This window comes from Hordeum vulgare, chromosome 1H (assembly GCF_904849725.1).
Source record: "Hordeum vulgare subsp. vulgare chromosome 1H, MorexV3_pseudomolecules_assembly, whole genome shotgun sequence".
Taxonomy (NCBI): Eukaryota; Viridiplantae; Streptophyta; class Magnoliopsida; order Poales; family Poaceae; genus Hordeum; species Hordeum vulgare.
The window spans coordinates 147,515,453-147,533,728 of NC_058518.1; the positions used below are offsets into that span (position 1 = coordinate 147,515,453).

General features: G+C 42.8%; 1 protein-coding gene across 2 annotated transcripts; it reads right to left on the bottom strand.

Moving 5' to 3' along the window:
- Nucleotides 1-1,939: 1,939 nt before the first annotated feature.
- On the bottom strand, nucleotides 1,940-16,735 carry LOC123427343 (casein kinase 1-like protein HD16). 2 transcript variants are annotated; one of them, XM_045111364.1, is made up of 16 exons: nucleotides 16,387-16,735; nucleotides 10,171-10,305; nucleotides 10,001-10,077; nucleotides 9,773-9,842; nucleotides 5,773-5,828; nucleotides 5,609-5,680; nucleotides 5,427-5,521; nucleotides 5,274-5,340; nucleotides 5,049-5,178; nucleotides 4,749-4,967; nucleotides 4,375-4,514; nucleotides 4,125-4,299; nucleotides 3,927-4,017; nucleotides 2,678-2,835; nucleotides 2,394-2,582; nucleotides 1,940-2,313 (listed from the first exon to the last, which is right to left on the bottom strand). In XM_045111364.1, the coding sequence occupies exons 1-16, from the start codon at nucleotides 16,471-16,473 to the stop codon at nucleotides 2,254-2,256; spliced, it is 1,821 nt and encodes a 606-aa protein (XP_044967299.1). In that variant the 5' UTR covers nucleotides 16,474-16,735; the 3' UTR covers nucleotides 1,940-2,253. The 2 variants fall into 2 exon arrangements, with proteins under 2 accessions (XP_044967299.1, XP_044967307.1); XM_045111372.1 differs by having other exon boundaries at nucleotides 10,171-10,267; nucleotides 16,387-16,530.
- Between the last annotated feature and the right edge of the window lie 1,541 nt (nucleotides 16,736-18,276).

Below are 18,276 nucleotides of genomic sequence, written 5' to 3' on the forward strand. Positions count from 1 at the left end.
CCTGCATCGCGCATACTACCCCGCTCGCTTGCCTGATCATCGACATTCAGCGCTAACGCTCGTCGCAAAAAAGCTTGCGGGGGAGTAGAGACCGACGCTAATGAAGGTACAGAGGAAAGGGAAGAAATATAGACGAATAGAAGGATAAAGAAGAAAGGGTAGCGATTGCACGGGACCCACCACGTACTCGTGTTGCGTGCGGGGCTGGGAACCGTGGCTAGCGAGCCGGCCAAAAGTCCGGCGCTACAAGCGTTTACCTATGTTTATCCTACATATTTGGTCATATTTTTGTGGCGTAATTGTACGTACGTAGGTCTACATGATTTAGACACTCTGACCATATATACGTCCTACATATTTGGTCATATTTTTTATAGCGTGATTGGTATGTACGTAGGTGTACTTGATTTAGATAGGACTTCGTGACCTGCGATATGTACGCTTCAACCTAATGAGTCCCAGCTGTCAAACGAAGAATTTTTTGTGTGTGTCCCTCCATACTCTGCACGTTTATGACCGGACAATAACGATACATACACATCAACCTAAATCTGTTTTTTACACGTAATAAAGAGGAACTTGCTTTGGTGTATAATCTAGGGAAGGATAACACCTACATGTATGATGGAAGCAACATTCATCCACACGCCTATAACACATAGATTGCAGTATGCATGTAAGTGGAATTTTTTTTGAATTTTCAATTTTTCAATTGTTTTATCTTTTAAATGAAAAATACGATTAAAGATTCATTTTCATCATTAAATCCATCGCAACGAGATCTTTAAAACTAAATTTCATATCAATATATTTCGATGATTTTTTTAATTAAAAGTTGTCATATCTATTGTACATAAATTGTCATGATGTTTACACTGAAGTTATCATGATATGTTTTAGTAAAAAAATTCTTCTTTAAAAGTAAATTTTAACATATTATAAAACAAGGAATTAAGAAACTAGACTTGTCATGAACCATAATCTAAAATTGTCATGATCAATTACTTTTTTTAACATGATACAAACGCAAACTCTCATATATATGCGCATACTCACATGATGAATTACTTAAATTTATCATGATACATGCACTTAAATTTGCCATGTTCATAAAAAAATAATTTTCATGGTCAAAGTAATGAAATTGTCATGGTCAAAAAACTAAAATTGCCATCATCTATAAACTAAATTTGCTACAATGAATTACTAAAAATTGTCATGATCCATGCATTAAATTTGTCATGATTAATTATTAAAAATTGTCATGGCCAATTAATAAAAATTATAGTAAAAATAGTTAAAAATATAACGATACCTTTAAATCTAAAGAAAAAAATAGATAGAACATGTCATGACAACTTTAGTGTAAGCACTATGACAACTGTTGTATAAACATTATGACAATTTTTAATAAAAAAAATCATCGAAATATGTCAACATGAAATCTAGTTTTAAAGATCTCGTTAAAACGAATTTAATGATGAAAATGGATTTTTTATTGAATTTTTAATTAGAAGATGAAAAAAATTAAGTTGTGTTGATGTCATCTGTTTTGACATTGTAAATTGAATAATAATGAAGACATTTAAACCATGTTGCTTCGTGTCACACGTGTGGACGTTAACATTTTTCGGCTATGGTTTTTTTACCATGCTGACAACGCCAAGCCAAGCACACATACGCCATGGCCGACGGCTAGGCTTCCAACGGGAACGACTCAAGAATGAGTTCATCATGCTCGCAATCAAACATCCTGAGGCATCACACGAGATCGCTGACAACGCCACGCCAAGCACACATACGCCCATGGCCGACGGCTAGGCTTCAAACGGGAACCGACACAAGAATGAGTTCATCATGCTCGCAATCAAACATCCTGAGGCATCACACGAGATCATAGAAACTATGATGCAGTAGAGTCCGGTCACCCAGGCACAGCTCCAAGTTTGTACAATTTTACTGCATACCTCAAGGGCAAAATATCTAATTTGAACTATATGCATGATGGGCTACATTTTAGATCATATCAATTTTTGACATTCTATGGACAATAGAATACAACAACACAGCACCACAACATACACTCTTAACCTATATAAACAGAAAACACAGCAGGCTTTGCCATCTATGATCTATCAACTATATTAATTATGAGTGAATTAGGAATACCATTGCCTTTCAATACTCCATCATCTAATCGCAAACCTGGAAGTCGTTAAATAAACTCTACATGCTAGTCAAACAAAATGGACCTCATGATACCGTTCTTCCATAACAAATGGAGGCCAAGTAGAGATTTTTCGCCCATTTCTCCTGCAAGAATATGAATCAATAGTTGGTCAAGAACCGCTAAAACACGGACTTCAGATAAAGGGGAGGGAATATCAGATCACCTTCACATGCTGGCTGGGGAAAGCAGATGTTCTTAGGGTTTCCTGCGTTTCATCAGCAGGCTTTCTTCTGGGGATACTCAAGATAAGTGCTGTCTGGTCCCACGTAGCAGCAGTAGCAGTGATACGATAACCACTATCCCAACGCCGGTGAACTCCCTCACTTGGATACAAGAAGTCAAGCTCCACAACCTACAACAGAAAATAGTATAAAACAAAACGTAAAGGCATTAAACTGTATCCTCATAATTTTTATAGCATATGCCCCATCGAACACTCAGACACACCTGATCTACAAAGCCAGCATTCCGGGACACGACCACTGCCCATCGGCTTCCTGAAGTGGCCATAGCTGTGACATAAAAACCCTCCTTCCACTTCTTGTTTATCCACTTGAAGGGAAACGAGTCGCTTACTTTGTACGATTGCTGGGCATATTGTGTTCCTGGAGGCTCAAAGTCAGTTCCAATCTTTTAAACATATACTCCCTCCGTCCCAAAATTCTTGTCTTAGGTTTGTCTAGAAATGCATGTATTAAAATAGTAAAACGTGACTAGATACATTCATATCTAGACAAATCTAAGACAAGAATTTTGGGACGGAGGGAGTATATTCACAAGAGCACTGATATTCAGGACCTCCAACTTCAAAAGCATTTTGTAAGGAAGATCTGGCAATGCTTATCCAAGCTAATGTTGAACAGATCAATCCTATACTATCTGGAAGAAGAGACAAGATTCCAGAGAAACCACAGTACCAGGAGTCCAGGACATAACATGATCAGAGTCCTGGTACTGCCAGTGCAAGTGTAGTTATTAAAGTCAGACCAGTAATCAAACCGGCAAGGGCCCCCACTTCACCGGCCCATCTGGCAATTCGCTGGTTCAAGCACTAGCCTTTAAATATTAGTTTCCCATGCACTAGTATCAAGACAACATAATGCAATTCCAAGATAAGCATACACATACACAATCCCAATAGAGCATGAAACTCAACGATCGCTCTACCAGGACTAATGGAACCGGCAACCCTGGAGATGCTAGCTTGCCGTGAAGCTTTGGCCTTAGCAGAAGGCCTCGCGCTACCAAAGATCATTATTGCATGTGATAGCAAGACCGTGGTAGATGATACCAATGAAGGTAAAGGAGGAGCCTATGCGGCTATTGTCAGAGAATTTAATTCCAGGGCTAGTTCTTTTGTTAGCTGTTTAGTTATTTTTGAAGGAAGAGCATCAAATTGTGAAGCTCACAACCTTGCCAAACACTCTGCTATGCTTGATCAGGGTCACCATTTGTGGCTTATTCATCCTCATAACACAGCATGTATTCCCATAAACATTCACATTGATCAATAAAGTGTTGGCAATCCTTTAAAAAAAACAGTTTTCACAAAAAAGATGCCTGGTTTGTCTTGGTTTTTCCATTTATTGCATGGTTAGTATTGTAAGGAAACCAGACAGCTAACGTCTATGTTCCGATTAACTGCCCATCCAGTCGAGTGCAAGTAACGTTCTTCAGCAGGCATCATTGCAATTACCTCTTGACATGACCACCAGAGAACTGCCATTGTTTGCACCTGCTAACGCAGTGATATAGAAGTTCTTCTCCCACTGCTCCATTATCCATTCCTAAGAACAACAAAGGAAATATATTGAAATAAATTGCTCCATTGATACGCTGTAGAAATGGAAGAGAAAGAAAGATGTGCAATGCAAAAGAGGTCAGCATGACTAACCTTGTGAAGAAAATATGGAGAAAGTTCATAGACTTGAGAAGTAAAGCCAGTGCCAGCATCCATTATTAGAGCCCACAAATTTGAGCAAGATGCCACTGAGCTTATAAACAAGCCATCTTCATTTCCTTTTGAAATATGCTGTGCTAACCTACCATCTGCAACATTATAGTGGTACCTGCAAAAGAAGTGTGGTTAGAATGGAAGTATTTACTTTCCATCTAAAGCTAGCTTGCCTCTATGGGATTCATACCTCTGCTTCATAGGCCGCCTCGCATTGTAAACACTAACCCATTGTGTTGCAGGCATCCCCATCCTGATCTTCTTCTTGGGTTGGTCATCGTCATCCTCCATCATGAGGCGACCTCTCTTCTGGCCAACCTGGTATATAAGCTGCTAGAAATTCAACAAATTATTAGTCCGCTAACTCACATTGCATAGCTGAAATAATATGAAGAGTCAAATTCCCTGGTAAGCATTAAACCATGACTCCCAAGCATTTCCTGCAGAAGGTTAGCTAGGAACAATCTAATGCTACACAGTTACATGGTTTTAGCATCTGAGCATGATCATAACTCGTAACACGTTGTGAATTAGTGAGAAGTAACAAGGCACGACATGCAGTACCTTCTGAGCACCATCAGTGTTGATTGGTCTTATGTCTGGATTGGGGCCAACAATTCCATCAAAAAGAGAAATGCACTTTGCATAATTTGGTTCTTCATCAAACTTTAAGTTCACAACATACTCAACAAACTGTCGGAAAGGTTGTGGACAAAAGTAACACAAAGATTCTGGAGAGGTTGCCATTTTTTTCTTGCAAACAAGGAAACCTTTATTTTCTCCCTACAATTATTTCACAGAAGTCTCTGGTAAGGAAAAGAACCGAAATGCAAAATGAAAATTTCACTCTCAACCAAACTTCACCTGATATCCTTGCCAAGGAAGGCGACCACGCAGAAGGAAAACAAGTGTGTAGGCAAGGGATTCAAGGTCATCTCTCCTGCTTCCAGTTCTCCCCAAGTGAGCGTGCACACTAGCATACCGAACGGTTCCTCTGTTAGGAAAAACAAGTAGAAAAAATGTCAGTATAGTAACTAATAAACTAATAAGAAAAGGAAGGCTCTAGGGCTTAGTATTTCTCTTGCAAACCTGAAGACATCAGGCCTCTGATCATACTCAACTAGTTCTCCTGTACCAGTGTCCTTCCATTTAGTAGCTGCAGAGAGAAAGTAATGTTAGCACCCCACTGGGCACATTAGACACTGGAAAATCATTATCAAAAGAACAGTGAAATAAGATTACCTAATCCAAGGTCAACAAGAAAAAGCTTCTTCTCTTGCAGTGTGCCTGGGGGTCCAAGCAGAAAGTTCTCAGGTTTTACGTCACCATGGACATACCTATGATAAACAAGAGTTGTTAGCTATGTTTTTATATGCCAAAACAATAAAACTAAGCTCCATTGCCAAGATACAAGAGTTAAATACCCTTTCGAGTGCATCTTCTCCAGTATGGAAATGGCTTCTATAGCAATACAAGCAACCATTTCAACAGACATTCTGCAACAGAAAGACAACTCAAATTAACTTGGCAAACCAGCGATGAACATTAAGGAATACATACGTAGGGAAATAACTAACTAGATACTTACGAGTGGGAATTATTATTCCATACATCCCACAGGCTTGGTCCCAACATGTCCATAATCTGAATATATATAGGTTACATTAGAAAAGCAATGGAACAAGCAATCTAAAAAAGTGGGAACATCTTAGCGCTAAAATTGTCCAAAAGTTAGCTTGGTAGATGCGATGTGATGCACTGGTTATAATTGCATTTTCAACAGTATATGTTACTTATTTCAACTCACTTCATTCTCTCTCCTCTCCTATCTCTTCTCTTATTTATTTTTCTCACTGGACCCACATGCCATACTCTTTTCTTCATCTACTTCTCTCTTCCCGTACTCTTTCTTCTGCAAGAAATGGACCCTCACGCACTCCAATACTTCTCTCAGCCACATCAGATCCGATTATTGGAGATACCCTAAACAAAAGAACTAGACTTTCAGGCTTACCCAGAAAAATTGTGATTTACTAAACAATACTCCCTCTGCTCACAAAATATAAGATGTTCCAGCTTTTTTCTGAATCGGATGTATATAGACATGTTTTAGTGTGTTTGTTCACTCATTTCAGTCCATATGTAGTCCATATTGAAATATCCAAAACATCTTATATTTGTCAAAGGAGGGAGTAGTGTTTAAACTCTGGCGTGGGCCAAAAGAGATAGACCGAGATCATATTTCTCCGATTCATAGCTCTAAATAGAATATGCTTTTGACCATTTCTGAATAAAATATCATTTAAGATTTTAGTTTATTCTGATCGACCTGAGGGCTGGTCCTGCAGGCTGATAGAGGACTAAAACCAAGCCCAAGACAATGGTCATCTCAGATTTCACATCACAGCTTTGAGGGGAAGTAAAACAATTTCCTCCAAATTGCTTCCTTGAGGCATTAAACTATTTTACACCATTTGTTTGATAGCTTTAGAGTTAATTCATTTTAATACGTGTTATCTCCTATGGTCCTACCTGATAAGTGGTTTGAGAGATCGGGGGAGTTTACAGTGCTTTGTGTTACCAGAAGCCAAGTAGAGAGATGTGTTATCAGTAACTAAATTTCCGGACAACACGCTGATTTATTACTCTGGAACCTTTTAAATAAAACATAAATTTATAGAAGAGAGTTAACCAAGTTGTTATATATCTTTTAGAAACTATAATTGAACTACCAGGGTTACGGTAGGACGCATAGTAATGCCGGCAGTAGTCAGAGAATTAGACAATTGGTTACATGGTTCAAAATAATTGTGAGTTTGTAGCTTGGTTAGTCCATTTATAAGCCTCTCAACAGTGTACCAGATCATTGAGTATATTGTTCTCAAAAAATAAAAGCAGCGGGCTTAAAAGCTATGGAGATGTAATGCATCCCTGGAAAAATAACACTTAAATCCACTGAAACTTTACTTGGAACCTAAGATAGGTCAATACACAACAAATTTCTAATCTGTCCACAAGTAACATTGCAACCTCCCATAGTGAACTCCCCAGCAGCAATAATATGATTTCACCTACGCCCTGTTTGGATGTAGGAAAACTTGCTTGGAATCGTCAATCTGGAATTGCCAGGTCAAATTATGTTGTTTGGGGTGGTATAGAATTTGGGCTAGGAAAAAGTAGCCCAATTCCGAGCGAGCCAGCCATGCACTACCCCGCTCGCGAAATCTTTCCGAGCGCTCGATCGTGGAAAGGCTCAGAAACCTGTTCGCTCCCTCGCCCCCCTCCCACGACTGGATCGAGATCCCTCTCCCCCGAGCACTCGAGCAAGGGATCGAGATCCCTCTCCCTCGCGAGCTCGCAACCGGAGGCAGCGGCGCTGGTGGTTCTCCGGCCGTCCTCTCCCTCTCCCCACCCGTCCCCTCCCTCCCACCCGTCCCCACCCGTCCCCTCCCTCTCCCTCGCGAGCTCGCAACCGGCGGAGGCGGCGCTGGTAAGTTGTCCGGCCGTCCCCTCCCTCTCCCTCGCGAGCTCGCAACCGGCGGCGGCGGCGCTGGTAAGTTCTCCGGCCCTCTCCCTCTCCCCACCCGTCCCCTCCCTCTGCCTCGCGAGCTCGCAACCGGCGGCGACGGGGCTGGTAAGATCTCCGTCTACTAAAAAAAAATCCAATTCCATGGTTTGTACTCCCTCTGTAAAGAAATATAAGAGCGTTTAGATAACTACTTTAGTGATCTAAACGCTCTTATATTTCTTTATAGAGGGAGTACATCCAAACAACAATTGGAATTGGGTTCTACCCTGTGATTCCAACAGTAAATTCCATGCACAACCAAACAATAGAATCCGAATTGGAGTCCATTTCCTTTCCATCTTGGAATTGGAACTATCAGTCCAGTTCAATTCCAAGCAGTTTTTCCTACATCCAAACAGGGGGCTAATGTATTTGCCTAGAATGTCTTATTGGCTCTTGTGCTACTTCAAAGTAGACATGGATTTACATTTTTCTAGCAAATAATGGCTATAGTAATGATCAGGTATTGTACCTAGTGCTACATATATCTCAGAATATATTGGCACATTGGCACTGTGGTCTATGGCTCTACCGTTTGTCTGAGTAGCTAAGTACTTGTTACTGTGCATATATTCCTCGATCTGCTTACCTATTATCATCTATGCACATATATTTTTGTGCATTAATGTTAATTTGATGCTGACGAAACAAGTCTTCTGATCCAACTGAAGTTTTGAGTAAGTTTAGGATCAACAGTGACACTGACATTCACTCAGGAAGGTGAAAGACTACTAGCTCCATCCTGGTTTATTGGTCCCCCCGTATTTTGTGCCAAATTTTTATCATAGATTTAACTAACAAAATTTTAATTCATGCCACCAAAAATTATATAGTTGGGTATTTGAACATAGTTCCCGATGATAATATTTTTCTATGTATAACTTATATTTTATTAGTTAAAATCATGGTCAAAATATGACCCTAAATACGAGGGGGCTAATAAAACAGGACGGAGGTAGTATATATATTACTACGTGGAAAGTAAAGTTCAAAACTAACAGTGAACAGCTATATGAACAAAAGCACAGCTATATGAACAAAAGCAGAGTGCTTCAGAAGCAATGGAAGGTTAATGATTTTCCAATTTATATGAACTTTGACGCTCTAACTGGTTTCTACTACCTCTGTACACTTTTATAAGACGTTTTAGATCAATAAAGTAGTGATCTTGAACGTCTTATAAAAGTTTACGGAGGGAGTAGTATTTATTAAATTATTTACACACTTGATTAAGACTTTCTACCTCAAACCATTACATCTTCATCAAATTCAATCTACTTTATTCAATAGGTACATTTAATCAGTTAAACAAACTTAACAAGCATGGAGCATGCCAGCAATCATATCTGGTGGTTTGGCTATTGGCGCAAAGTGGTACTCCCTCCATCCCAAAATAAGTGTCTCAAGCTTAGTACAACTTTGTACTAGAGCTAGTACATAGTTGAGACACTTATTTTGGGATGGAACTCCTATTAAGCAAATGTGGTCATCGGCAACAGGATTGTGGATACTATTTATTTATTTTGGTAAATTTTGTAAGTGATTCAAACACAAAATTTAAATATTCCTAACAAGAGTTACTAGCCCTTATTTTCGTAAACAAGAAATATGCTACTGTTGTTCTGTCTTCTGAGCCATTTACAGAACTTCAATTCCATAATCCCACCAGCATACAAAAAAGACAGGAACTTTTGTACTCGGTATGCCTACAGTCTACACCATTGGAAGAACAACTTTCGTCATTAGTCTCATCGGTTACAGGGCAGAGCACCAACGGGAGATGATCAAGGACATTCTATGTTGTTTACTGATAAAGAAAATACAAAAAAGAAAATTCAGTGTTATACTGTATGTCATAAAGGTAGCGAGTGAGAAGGTAATCAAGCAAGCTAGGAAGATTGCATACTGTGGCAGAGGGGGGGGGGAGGAGGTGCACAATGCAAACCAGAAATCAACTACAAACAGTATATGCACTCAGAATCACCACATAAAAGGAGGCAAAGGGTACATGCTCCATTACCATGATATAGTACTCCGATTGCTTCCCTTTGTAGTGTACTCTTGGCACGCCATGAATTCCACTAAGAGTGCTGCCAGATGGATGTTTTACGCAAACTAAGTTAATATGCATTCTAGAAATGCCAATTGCAATCACAATTTGTACAGAAAAGCAAGGCCAAAAAGGAAATTGTACAAAATGTAAAAGAGTTGCAGGAGCAAGAAAAAATAGGACAAACTGAACACTTACTTGTAAACCTGCCACTCATAAGGAGCTCCATAGCTGCAGCAGCCTTTACTGGTTCGGTGTTCAAATTTGATTGCAACCTGAAAATAAACAAAAACATGATATAAATATAATGCAACTATCATAAACTCAACTACTAAAATACAAGAGGCATCCAGATAAGACAAATTGACCTCCAAAGCATTTGCACCAGGTGTCCTGTCACTGAGACTAGGAGTGGAAATACGGCGACCAACGTATACTTGCCCAAATCCTCCCTTTCCAAGCTTTCTGTCAAGTTTGTAGGTAGGTGAATTGCCAATCTGGATCTGTTCCACCTCAACGAAAAAGAATATGAGTCACGCAATCACCAAAACGATGCAACCATGCTACACCCATTTTAAAAAGCAGATATTCCTACTACGCAACCAGGTATTCCTACTACACCTACTGCTAAGACTAATGCAAAAAAGTTAGGTTCCTGCACATCAAATGCTAAAGATTCTTGGGCAGTGAATAAACTCAGTGAATCTTGCACAGATGGATGAACAAAGGCTCATCCCATGTCAGGAGAAAAAACATTAATAACTTCTACCTGCAAGAACTCTGACTGTTGGGACCTGCTATAATTTTTCCATTGGGTAGTAATTTCCAAAGATTATAGTAGGAGGCATATGCCTGCACTACCCTATTAAGTACATCAATCATCATTTTTAGAGCTAGTGCTGTGGTTAGAACTGTTAGAGCATCTCCAACAGCCACGCTTCGCGCCGCGCCCAAAAAATATTTTTACAGCGCACGCGCCGGCTGGTTTAGCGCAGGGATAGGCGCTGGCTCCAACAGCCGCGCTATAATGCAGCGCGCGCAGCAGGCACAAACCACATATACATTTTAAAAAATAGTGAAAAAAACGATCAAACAAACAAAATAAATCAACAATAATAGTTATTACAACTCAAACAAATAGTTTCTCGTTCAATACAACAAATAATGCAATAAACACAACCAATAGTTCATGAACAATACAATACAAATAAAGCAATCAAATCATGCTCTTTGTCGTCCATGCCATGCCCACCACTCTTCAATCAGATCCTTCTGAAGATCATTGTGTGTTGCGGGACGCCGAATGGCATGATACGAGGCAACAAAACGGGCAACCCTTTCAGCCCTCCGTCGCACTCGCACGGGATGTCCCAAGAGCTCATACTGTGAGTAGTCTACATCTTGGCCACGCTCATTCTCGATGATCATGTTGTGCATGATCACACAAGCGTGCATGATGTACCAAAGCATTTTTTGATCCCAAAATCTAGCCGGTCCTCTCACAATAGCAAATTGGGCTTGTAAAATCCCAAATGCTCTCTCCACATCTTTTCTAGCAGCCGCCTGAGCATTGTGAAAATCAAGATTTTTCTTACCTTCTGGCTTTTTCAACGGCTTCACGAAGGTTTGCCACTTTGGATAGATGCCATCCGCTAGATAATAGCCATAGTTGTACGTACGGCCATTTGCTACAAACTGCACCGGTGGCAACTCACCATTCGCAATCTTATTCATCAGTGAAGACCGGTTGACAACATTGATGTCATTCAAAGATCCAGGCATTCCAAAGAATGCATGCCAAATCCAAGTCTCATGATCGGCCACCGCTTCAAGGATTATAGTGGAACCCTTTTTTTGGCCGTGGAATTGCCCATGCCATGCCTTTGGACAATTTTTCCAACTCCAATGCATGCAATCTATTGAGCCAAGCATGCCAGGAAAGCCGCGAGATTTGTTCATCGCCAATAGCCTTGCGGCGTCTTCAGCAGTGGGAGATCTCAAATACTCCTCGCCAAACACTTGCATAATTCCCACTGCAAAGCGCTTGACACACATGATGGCTTGGCTCTCACCCATAGCCAAGTGATCATCAACTAAATCAGCCGGGATACCGTATGCCAACATACGCAAAGCGGCTGTCACCTTCAGAAAGGTGCTATGCCCGAGCTCTCCGGCGGCATTCCTCCTTTGCTGGAAAAACCGGTCATGGCTCGCAAGTTTCTCTACAATGCGCTTGAACAAGTCTGTGCTCATCCTAAACCGGCGACGAAAATACGACTCCGGGTATGTGGGATTCTCCACGAAATAGTTCTTCATCAATCTGTTATGGGCATCAATCCTATCTCTCCAAAAAATTTCCCGACCCATAACCGAACCACCGTGCTTCGGTTTTTTATTGATATGCATAGCTATGATCATTGCAAGATCCTCCTCCTCTTCCATATCAAACTCTTCTTCGGAAGAAGCATACGACGAACTCATCTACAATGTTCAATACTATACTATAAAAAACTACAATTCAAAACATGCACCAAATTCATAAATTTGAAGCAATACATACCTTGTAGGCATTTTGTCGAACACCTTGCGGGCGCGGCGCGGCAGCGAGCGGTGGGGCGCTGTTCCTCGGACGTCGGAGGCGCGCGAGGGCCGGCCGGACTAGGAGGGGTGGGGCGGAAGCGCGGCGGCGCGGGGAGGCCGGGGAAGCGCCTGAACGGGGGGCGCGGGCGGCGGCCGCAGCGGAGACAGGCCGGGGAAGCGACGGCGGGCGCCGGCGGCGACGGCGGCTCGGGGATAGGCCGGTGCAGCGCCGAACGGTGGCGCGAGCGGCGGCGGCGGCGCGGTCGGATGGGCCGGTCACGAGAGTGTACAGCGAGCGTAGAGAGTGCACAGCGCAGGAGATAGCAGGAGAGAGCGCAGAAGAAAGAAGGAGCGAGCGCGCGAGCGCGCGGGAGCCGGCGCAGCAAATAATGGGCGCGGGATTGCGTTTCATCCAGCGCGCTCAATTGGAAATGGCGCGCGCGCAGTTTTTGCGCGCCCGCTGGAGCTGCCGCCGCGTCGCGCGCGCGCTAAATACAGCCTTTTATACGGCGCGGCGCTTGTATAGCGCGGCTGTTGGAGATGCTCTTAAGAGTTATATTATGCTCCATGTATAGCATATATATCCCCGTCATATGAGGGGTTTCCTGCATACTTTGTACTCCCTCCGTCCTAAAATAACTGTCTTAAGCTTAGTACAATTTTGTATTAGAGCTAGTACAAAGTCAAGACAGTTATTTTAGGACGGAGGGAGTATATAATATGCTAGCCATTGGCCCCTAGGAAATTCAAGTTGCATATTTCCTAACATGGTATTAGAGCCTAGGGTTTTTTTCGCACATGCAACTCGTGCTGTGATCCCCCGTTGCGCCGCCGCCATCCCTTTTTTTTGGTCGCCGCCATCATTTCCTTCTAACGGCTGCTGCTGCCTGCTCTTCACATCGCCACCTGCCCTCGCCTGAGGATTCTACACTGGTCAACGCCCTGCTGGATCCCGATTCCAAGCTGCAGTAGCTGATGTCGCCTCGCCTCCACAACTCCACTACCTGCAAATCGGCCTAGATCGGCAGCCCCACCATATCCGTGTTGCCGCCTCCGTTTCCCCCAGGCCACGGGCTCGTTACTCTGCACCTCCGCCTCCGCCCGCCCAGCTCCGTGATTCTGCTGCTCAGTTCTGCACCTCCGAGCACTCGCCGCTGCAATTCTCATGTGCCCTGGCCTGCTGCTCACTCCCGGTGGACCCGCTGCTGCTACCCGTGTCTCATGTTTGAGTGATTTTGCTGTTGCTGTCTCCCTGCCTCTTCTTTTATGTCTCGTCAATTTCGTGCGCCAAATCTTTTAGAATTAAATTGCTAAATTCATCGCCTTATTATGCTCAAGCTTATGGACAAGCCGAATCTAGCAATAGAACTTTAATTAAGCTTATAGAGAAGAAAATTAAGGAGCATCCGAGAAGGTGGCATGAAGTGCTATCAGAAGCTTTATGGGCTCGTTGGATATCTACGAACGGAGTGACTCAAGTGACACCGTATGAGCTAGTGTATGGGCAAGAAGCAGTGCTACCCGTGGAGATTAATTTGCAAGCTCTTAGAGTAGCCAGACAAAATGATTTGTCGGCTCTAGATTACAACAATTTAATGATGGATAGGATAGATAATGTATCAGAGGAAAGGTTGAGAGCCTTGCAAGAAATTGAAAACAAAGAAATTACGAGTGGCAAAGGCTTATAATAAAAGTTAAGGGGGAAATCGTTTCAAATAGGAGAATTAGTGCGGAGAACGGTTTTGTCTATAGGAACTAGAAATAATAAATTCGGCAAATAGTCGCCAAGTTGGGAAGGTCCGTATAAGATTGTAGAGATTGTTCCTGGAAATTGATATTCTCTACAATTTTTGCAAGGGGAGAAATTGCCTAAAGCTCTCAATAGAAAATATCTGAAGAAGCACTATCCTAGAATGTGGCAAGAAGCTTGATGGCACTATGGGCGATATTATTTAAGATGTCGCCCTAAGCAAAACATGCCCGATGTGATTTTAGATATCACCTTATGCTAAATTTGGCAGGTGTGTTATGTGGACATCGCCCTAAGCAATTGATATGACCGGTGAAGTGGTTGAAATCGTCTCAAGATATTGCCATGGTGTTTTTGGCAAATAAAATTACACCAAAACCAGGGGGGCATGTGTTGACAGTCTAATTTGGATCTGGCTTGAATGGTCAGCCGGATTATTTAGTTTTGGTGGATAAGCTAATTGGTTGATACATTGTTTGAGAATGGCCACATGATTGCAAGTACATAGGATAGGTGCAGCAGGCTGGATGCAACAGAATTGTGTGCTGGAGCTCACGCATGAAGAGAAAAAAGGAAAGAGATCTGGTTTAGAATGCTTGAGATAGAAAAGATTTTGCATGATCAGCTATTCGGCGAGAACAGAGCTAATAAGGAAGGTGTACTAGCATTGGGCTCAGGCTGGTGCTTTTACAGGTCTAGCCGAATTAATTAAAGATTACCAATTTGGCTTGTATGCCAAGGAAATGGTACCTGACTAGTCAGGGGTCCTATTCCAAATTGCCAAAGGCCAAGCATACCTAATATATATGGGTACATGGTCGACTGAAAAGCTACAATCATTGATCCTTTCGCAACTCTACGTTACTTTTTTCTCCTATAAGCTTTCTCCTTCCAGCGCCTAGGTCGTAGCTTCTGCACAGCCCTAGCAGCCCTAGGGTTTGGCTCATCTTTGCCGTTTTGCATAAAAATGGTCTGTTTACCTCCACGTAAGTGAGGAATTTGTGGTGCTGTGCGGATCAATTTCCCACGACAACAGGGTGAGTTATATTATGTTCCATGTATAGGCTGTATATTTTTCCCATAGTATGAGGGGTTTCCTACATATTTACCACCTGCACACGTGTGTGTGTGTGTGTGTGTGTATGCATATTTCCTATTTCCTAACAACAAGAAAAAATCCAGGCTCACATGCATCTATGAATTTAGTTATATAACACCCTGACCAAAATAGGTAGTAATACTGCATAAAACATGAAGCAAAGGACATTTTGAGCTTTTGCAGCATGTAGGCATCCAGATGTTTATTCTGGAATGCCACCAACAAGCAGTCTAAGAATTACTCCCTCCGTCTCAAAATAGGTGTCGCAGATTTAGTACTAAATTAGCACAAATTTTGTACTAGATCAATGACACTTATTTTGGGACAGAGGGAGTATATGTGATCAAAACTACTAGTCTATGGTCTATGGAGATGTTAATATCCATTTGAAGAGTAGTTATTTTAACATTGTTTACCATAAATGGCATGCACAGGTTCAAAAAGGAACACAGAATCAGCACTAAAGAAGGTTTTGTCTTACCAAGACATAAGCAGAGTTTGCAACCCAGTTCAAAACCCTAGAAACCATACACACTTTGTTCTGTAAAAATAAACAGTACACACTTGCACAAGCATATACCGACCAACCTACGCTGTTGCATTCCCACATTTCCTTTTCCAAATTTAGAAATCTCAGTTAGGCACTGCTTGTTGCGTTAATTAGCTCCTACTGTTCCATAACAACCACAGTAGCATATTCAAACTCGCGCATCTACTTCCTGCTATGTTAAAGAAGCATATTTGCTCCATTTGTGCCGTGAAAAAACACGAATATAGTAGGTTAAGAACAAAGACCTGCAAGGCCATCCATAACACTAATGGAACTTCTCGGACAGCATGCTCATGTCACATTTTCATACCTCTGCAGGTCCTACCATTCAATAGTGACCATTCCTGTCATCTCAGACCTAAGAAAATACCGAATTCATGTCTACTCGCGCTTCTAGCATGGAACCTATAGTCCTAAACAAGATATCTCCATACCCAGCTCCTTGGAACCCTGCGGCCGCACGAGATTGTGCCATTTCCAAGCACGAATCGCTCAACTCCGAACCATACCGCACCAATAAAGACGTTCAATCACGCGAATGAAATCTAAACAGCGGACAATTCGAAACAAACACGCGGTGCTTGCATAATAGAGGAGATCCTCACCGTCTCGGGGAGGGGCGTGGAGCTCCCGTCGTCTCCCGGGGGGGCATCCTTGTCTGCGCTCCGGGCGACGCTGTCGCCGTCGTCCATCCCTGCCACGCGCGTGTTCAACACACAGTTCTGAATCTCCTGCGTACGCTACTGCTGCTACAGCGGTGGCAGTGGAGGCGGCGGGAGGTGGGCGCTTGCTTCCTCCTTACGCCTTAGTCTTGGGGAGATGTTGGTGAGGATGTGCGGGAGGTGGAGGAGGTCCCGTCGGCGACGGCGAGCCCGGAGGAATGGGGGTGAAGAGAACAAACGGGAAAGTGAGAGAGGAGAGGGGATCGAAACTTCTTTTTTTTTCTTTTTTCTTTTTTTTGAGAGAGAGAGAGAGGGGATCGAAACTTCTGGACTAGTATCTCGTGCGATCTCCCGGGGTACGTAATTTTGGCCATCTGGGTGCACCAAAATTTCAGACCGCGCCAATCTTAAAGCACTTCGATCAAATCTGTTAGGAATGAATTTAAATAGTGAGTGTATGTGCATGCAGTGAAGGGGAATGTAATATCACGTTCCTGCTCAAAAAAAAAAATGTAATGCCGCGTTCGTGTGAGTAGAGAGATAGCGCAAACTCGCCCACATCCTCAAAAAATCAATGAAAGCAATTCGATAACCATGCTAAGGGGTCCTTACCATGTCGATCCACGTCTGGTGGGTCGGACTTAGGACCCCTTGTTGGTTTCGATATGGGCCACATCGAGTGGCCCATGACGTATAATCATAGGATTCCGTAGACTTGACACGCACGATAAAGTGTTGGATCTGAAAAGGATTGCCTCTCCATATGTAGCCGATTAGGATTTTATACCCTAGTAACCTCATACCTATATAAATCAAGGGGCCCGACCCGTAAACAACAATAAGAAATCTTTTAGTAGAAGCATGTATTGTGTACCTACTCCAACGTAATAAACACTGGCACGAAGTAAGGTATTGTGTTCTCGAAGAATTTAAACCTGGGTAAAATCCTTGTATCTCTGTTGCCCTTGTTCCAAATCATCTAGCTTAGGATCCCCTGCCTCGAGATCGGTCGGTTTAGGTTCCATCGGTGGTGGCCCATGCATGTCTGCTAGGTGATCGTCGCAGATTGATGGGAGTCGGGATCAACGGGCATATCAGTTCCGACGAGATCTTTGTGTCGGGGTAGATGTTCATCTTTGACGGGGTCACCATTGTCACCAACTCGGCTAGCCACCTTGGCCAAGTCAAATCCTTTACTCGAAGGTAGACCGTCAGGTTTGACAACATGAAGTACACCATAGATTGCCAACGGGAGTTGATATTCACAAGCTCGGTGTTGCGCCTAGTCGAGGAGCAACATGAACCGCTTGTCCCGGGGCCTATGTTAGATTAGGCTCAAGATGAGCGTGAGAATCCTCTTATGTGGTCGATCCTAGATCGGACCGCGAAGTCGCTCCCCGTGACCTTGATGTTAGATCTGGCCTTGGCAGAACGTGAGACTCCTTTTCTCAGATTGATGTCACGTCGGATCTCAAAGCCGCTTTCCATGGTCTTGATTTTGACTAAAGCTCAAGACGAACGCGTGGAATCTTTTCCGAGGTTAATGTCACATAGGATCTCGAAGTCGCTCTCCATGTTTTAGGTACCGGGCCGGACTCGGAGGGAGCATGAGAAACTTCTTCTAGATGAGTAGCTAGATCGGTCCAGAAGCTCGCAACATCAGATGACCCGATCTCGGTGTACAATTGGATCCATGAGTCCTCAGGAAGGGCCAATAGTTTTGACCCACCACCACCCGTCTTGTTGCCGATGTCGAGGATCTAACCGACATCCTTGAAGGCACATGGACGAGACCGAAGACATGGACGAGGAGGTCGACGAGTCTGTCGACAG

Coding starts and splice junctions, on each gene's coding strand:
- LOC123427343 (XM_045111364.1), bottom strand. CDS start 16,473: ATGGACGACGGCGACAGCGTCGCCCGGAGCGCAGACAAGGATGCCCCC. Junction 2,583..2,677: donor ATGCTGGCTTTGTAGATCAG/GTGTGTCTGAGT, acceptor TTTCTGTTGTAG/GTTGTGGAGCTTGACTTCTT. Junction 2,314..2,393: donor TCCCCAGCCAGCATGTGAAG/GTGATCTGATAT, acceptor ATATTCTTGCAG/GAGAAATGGGCGAAAAATCT.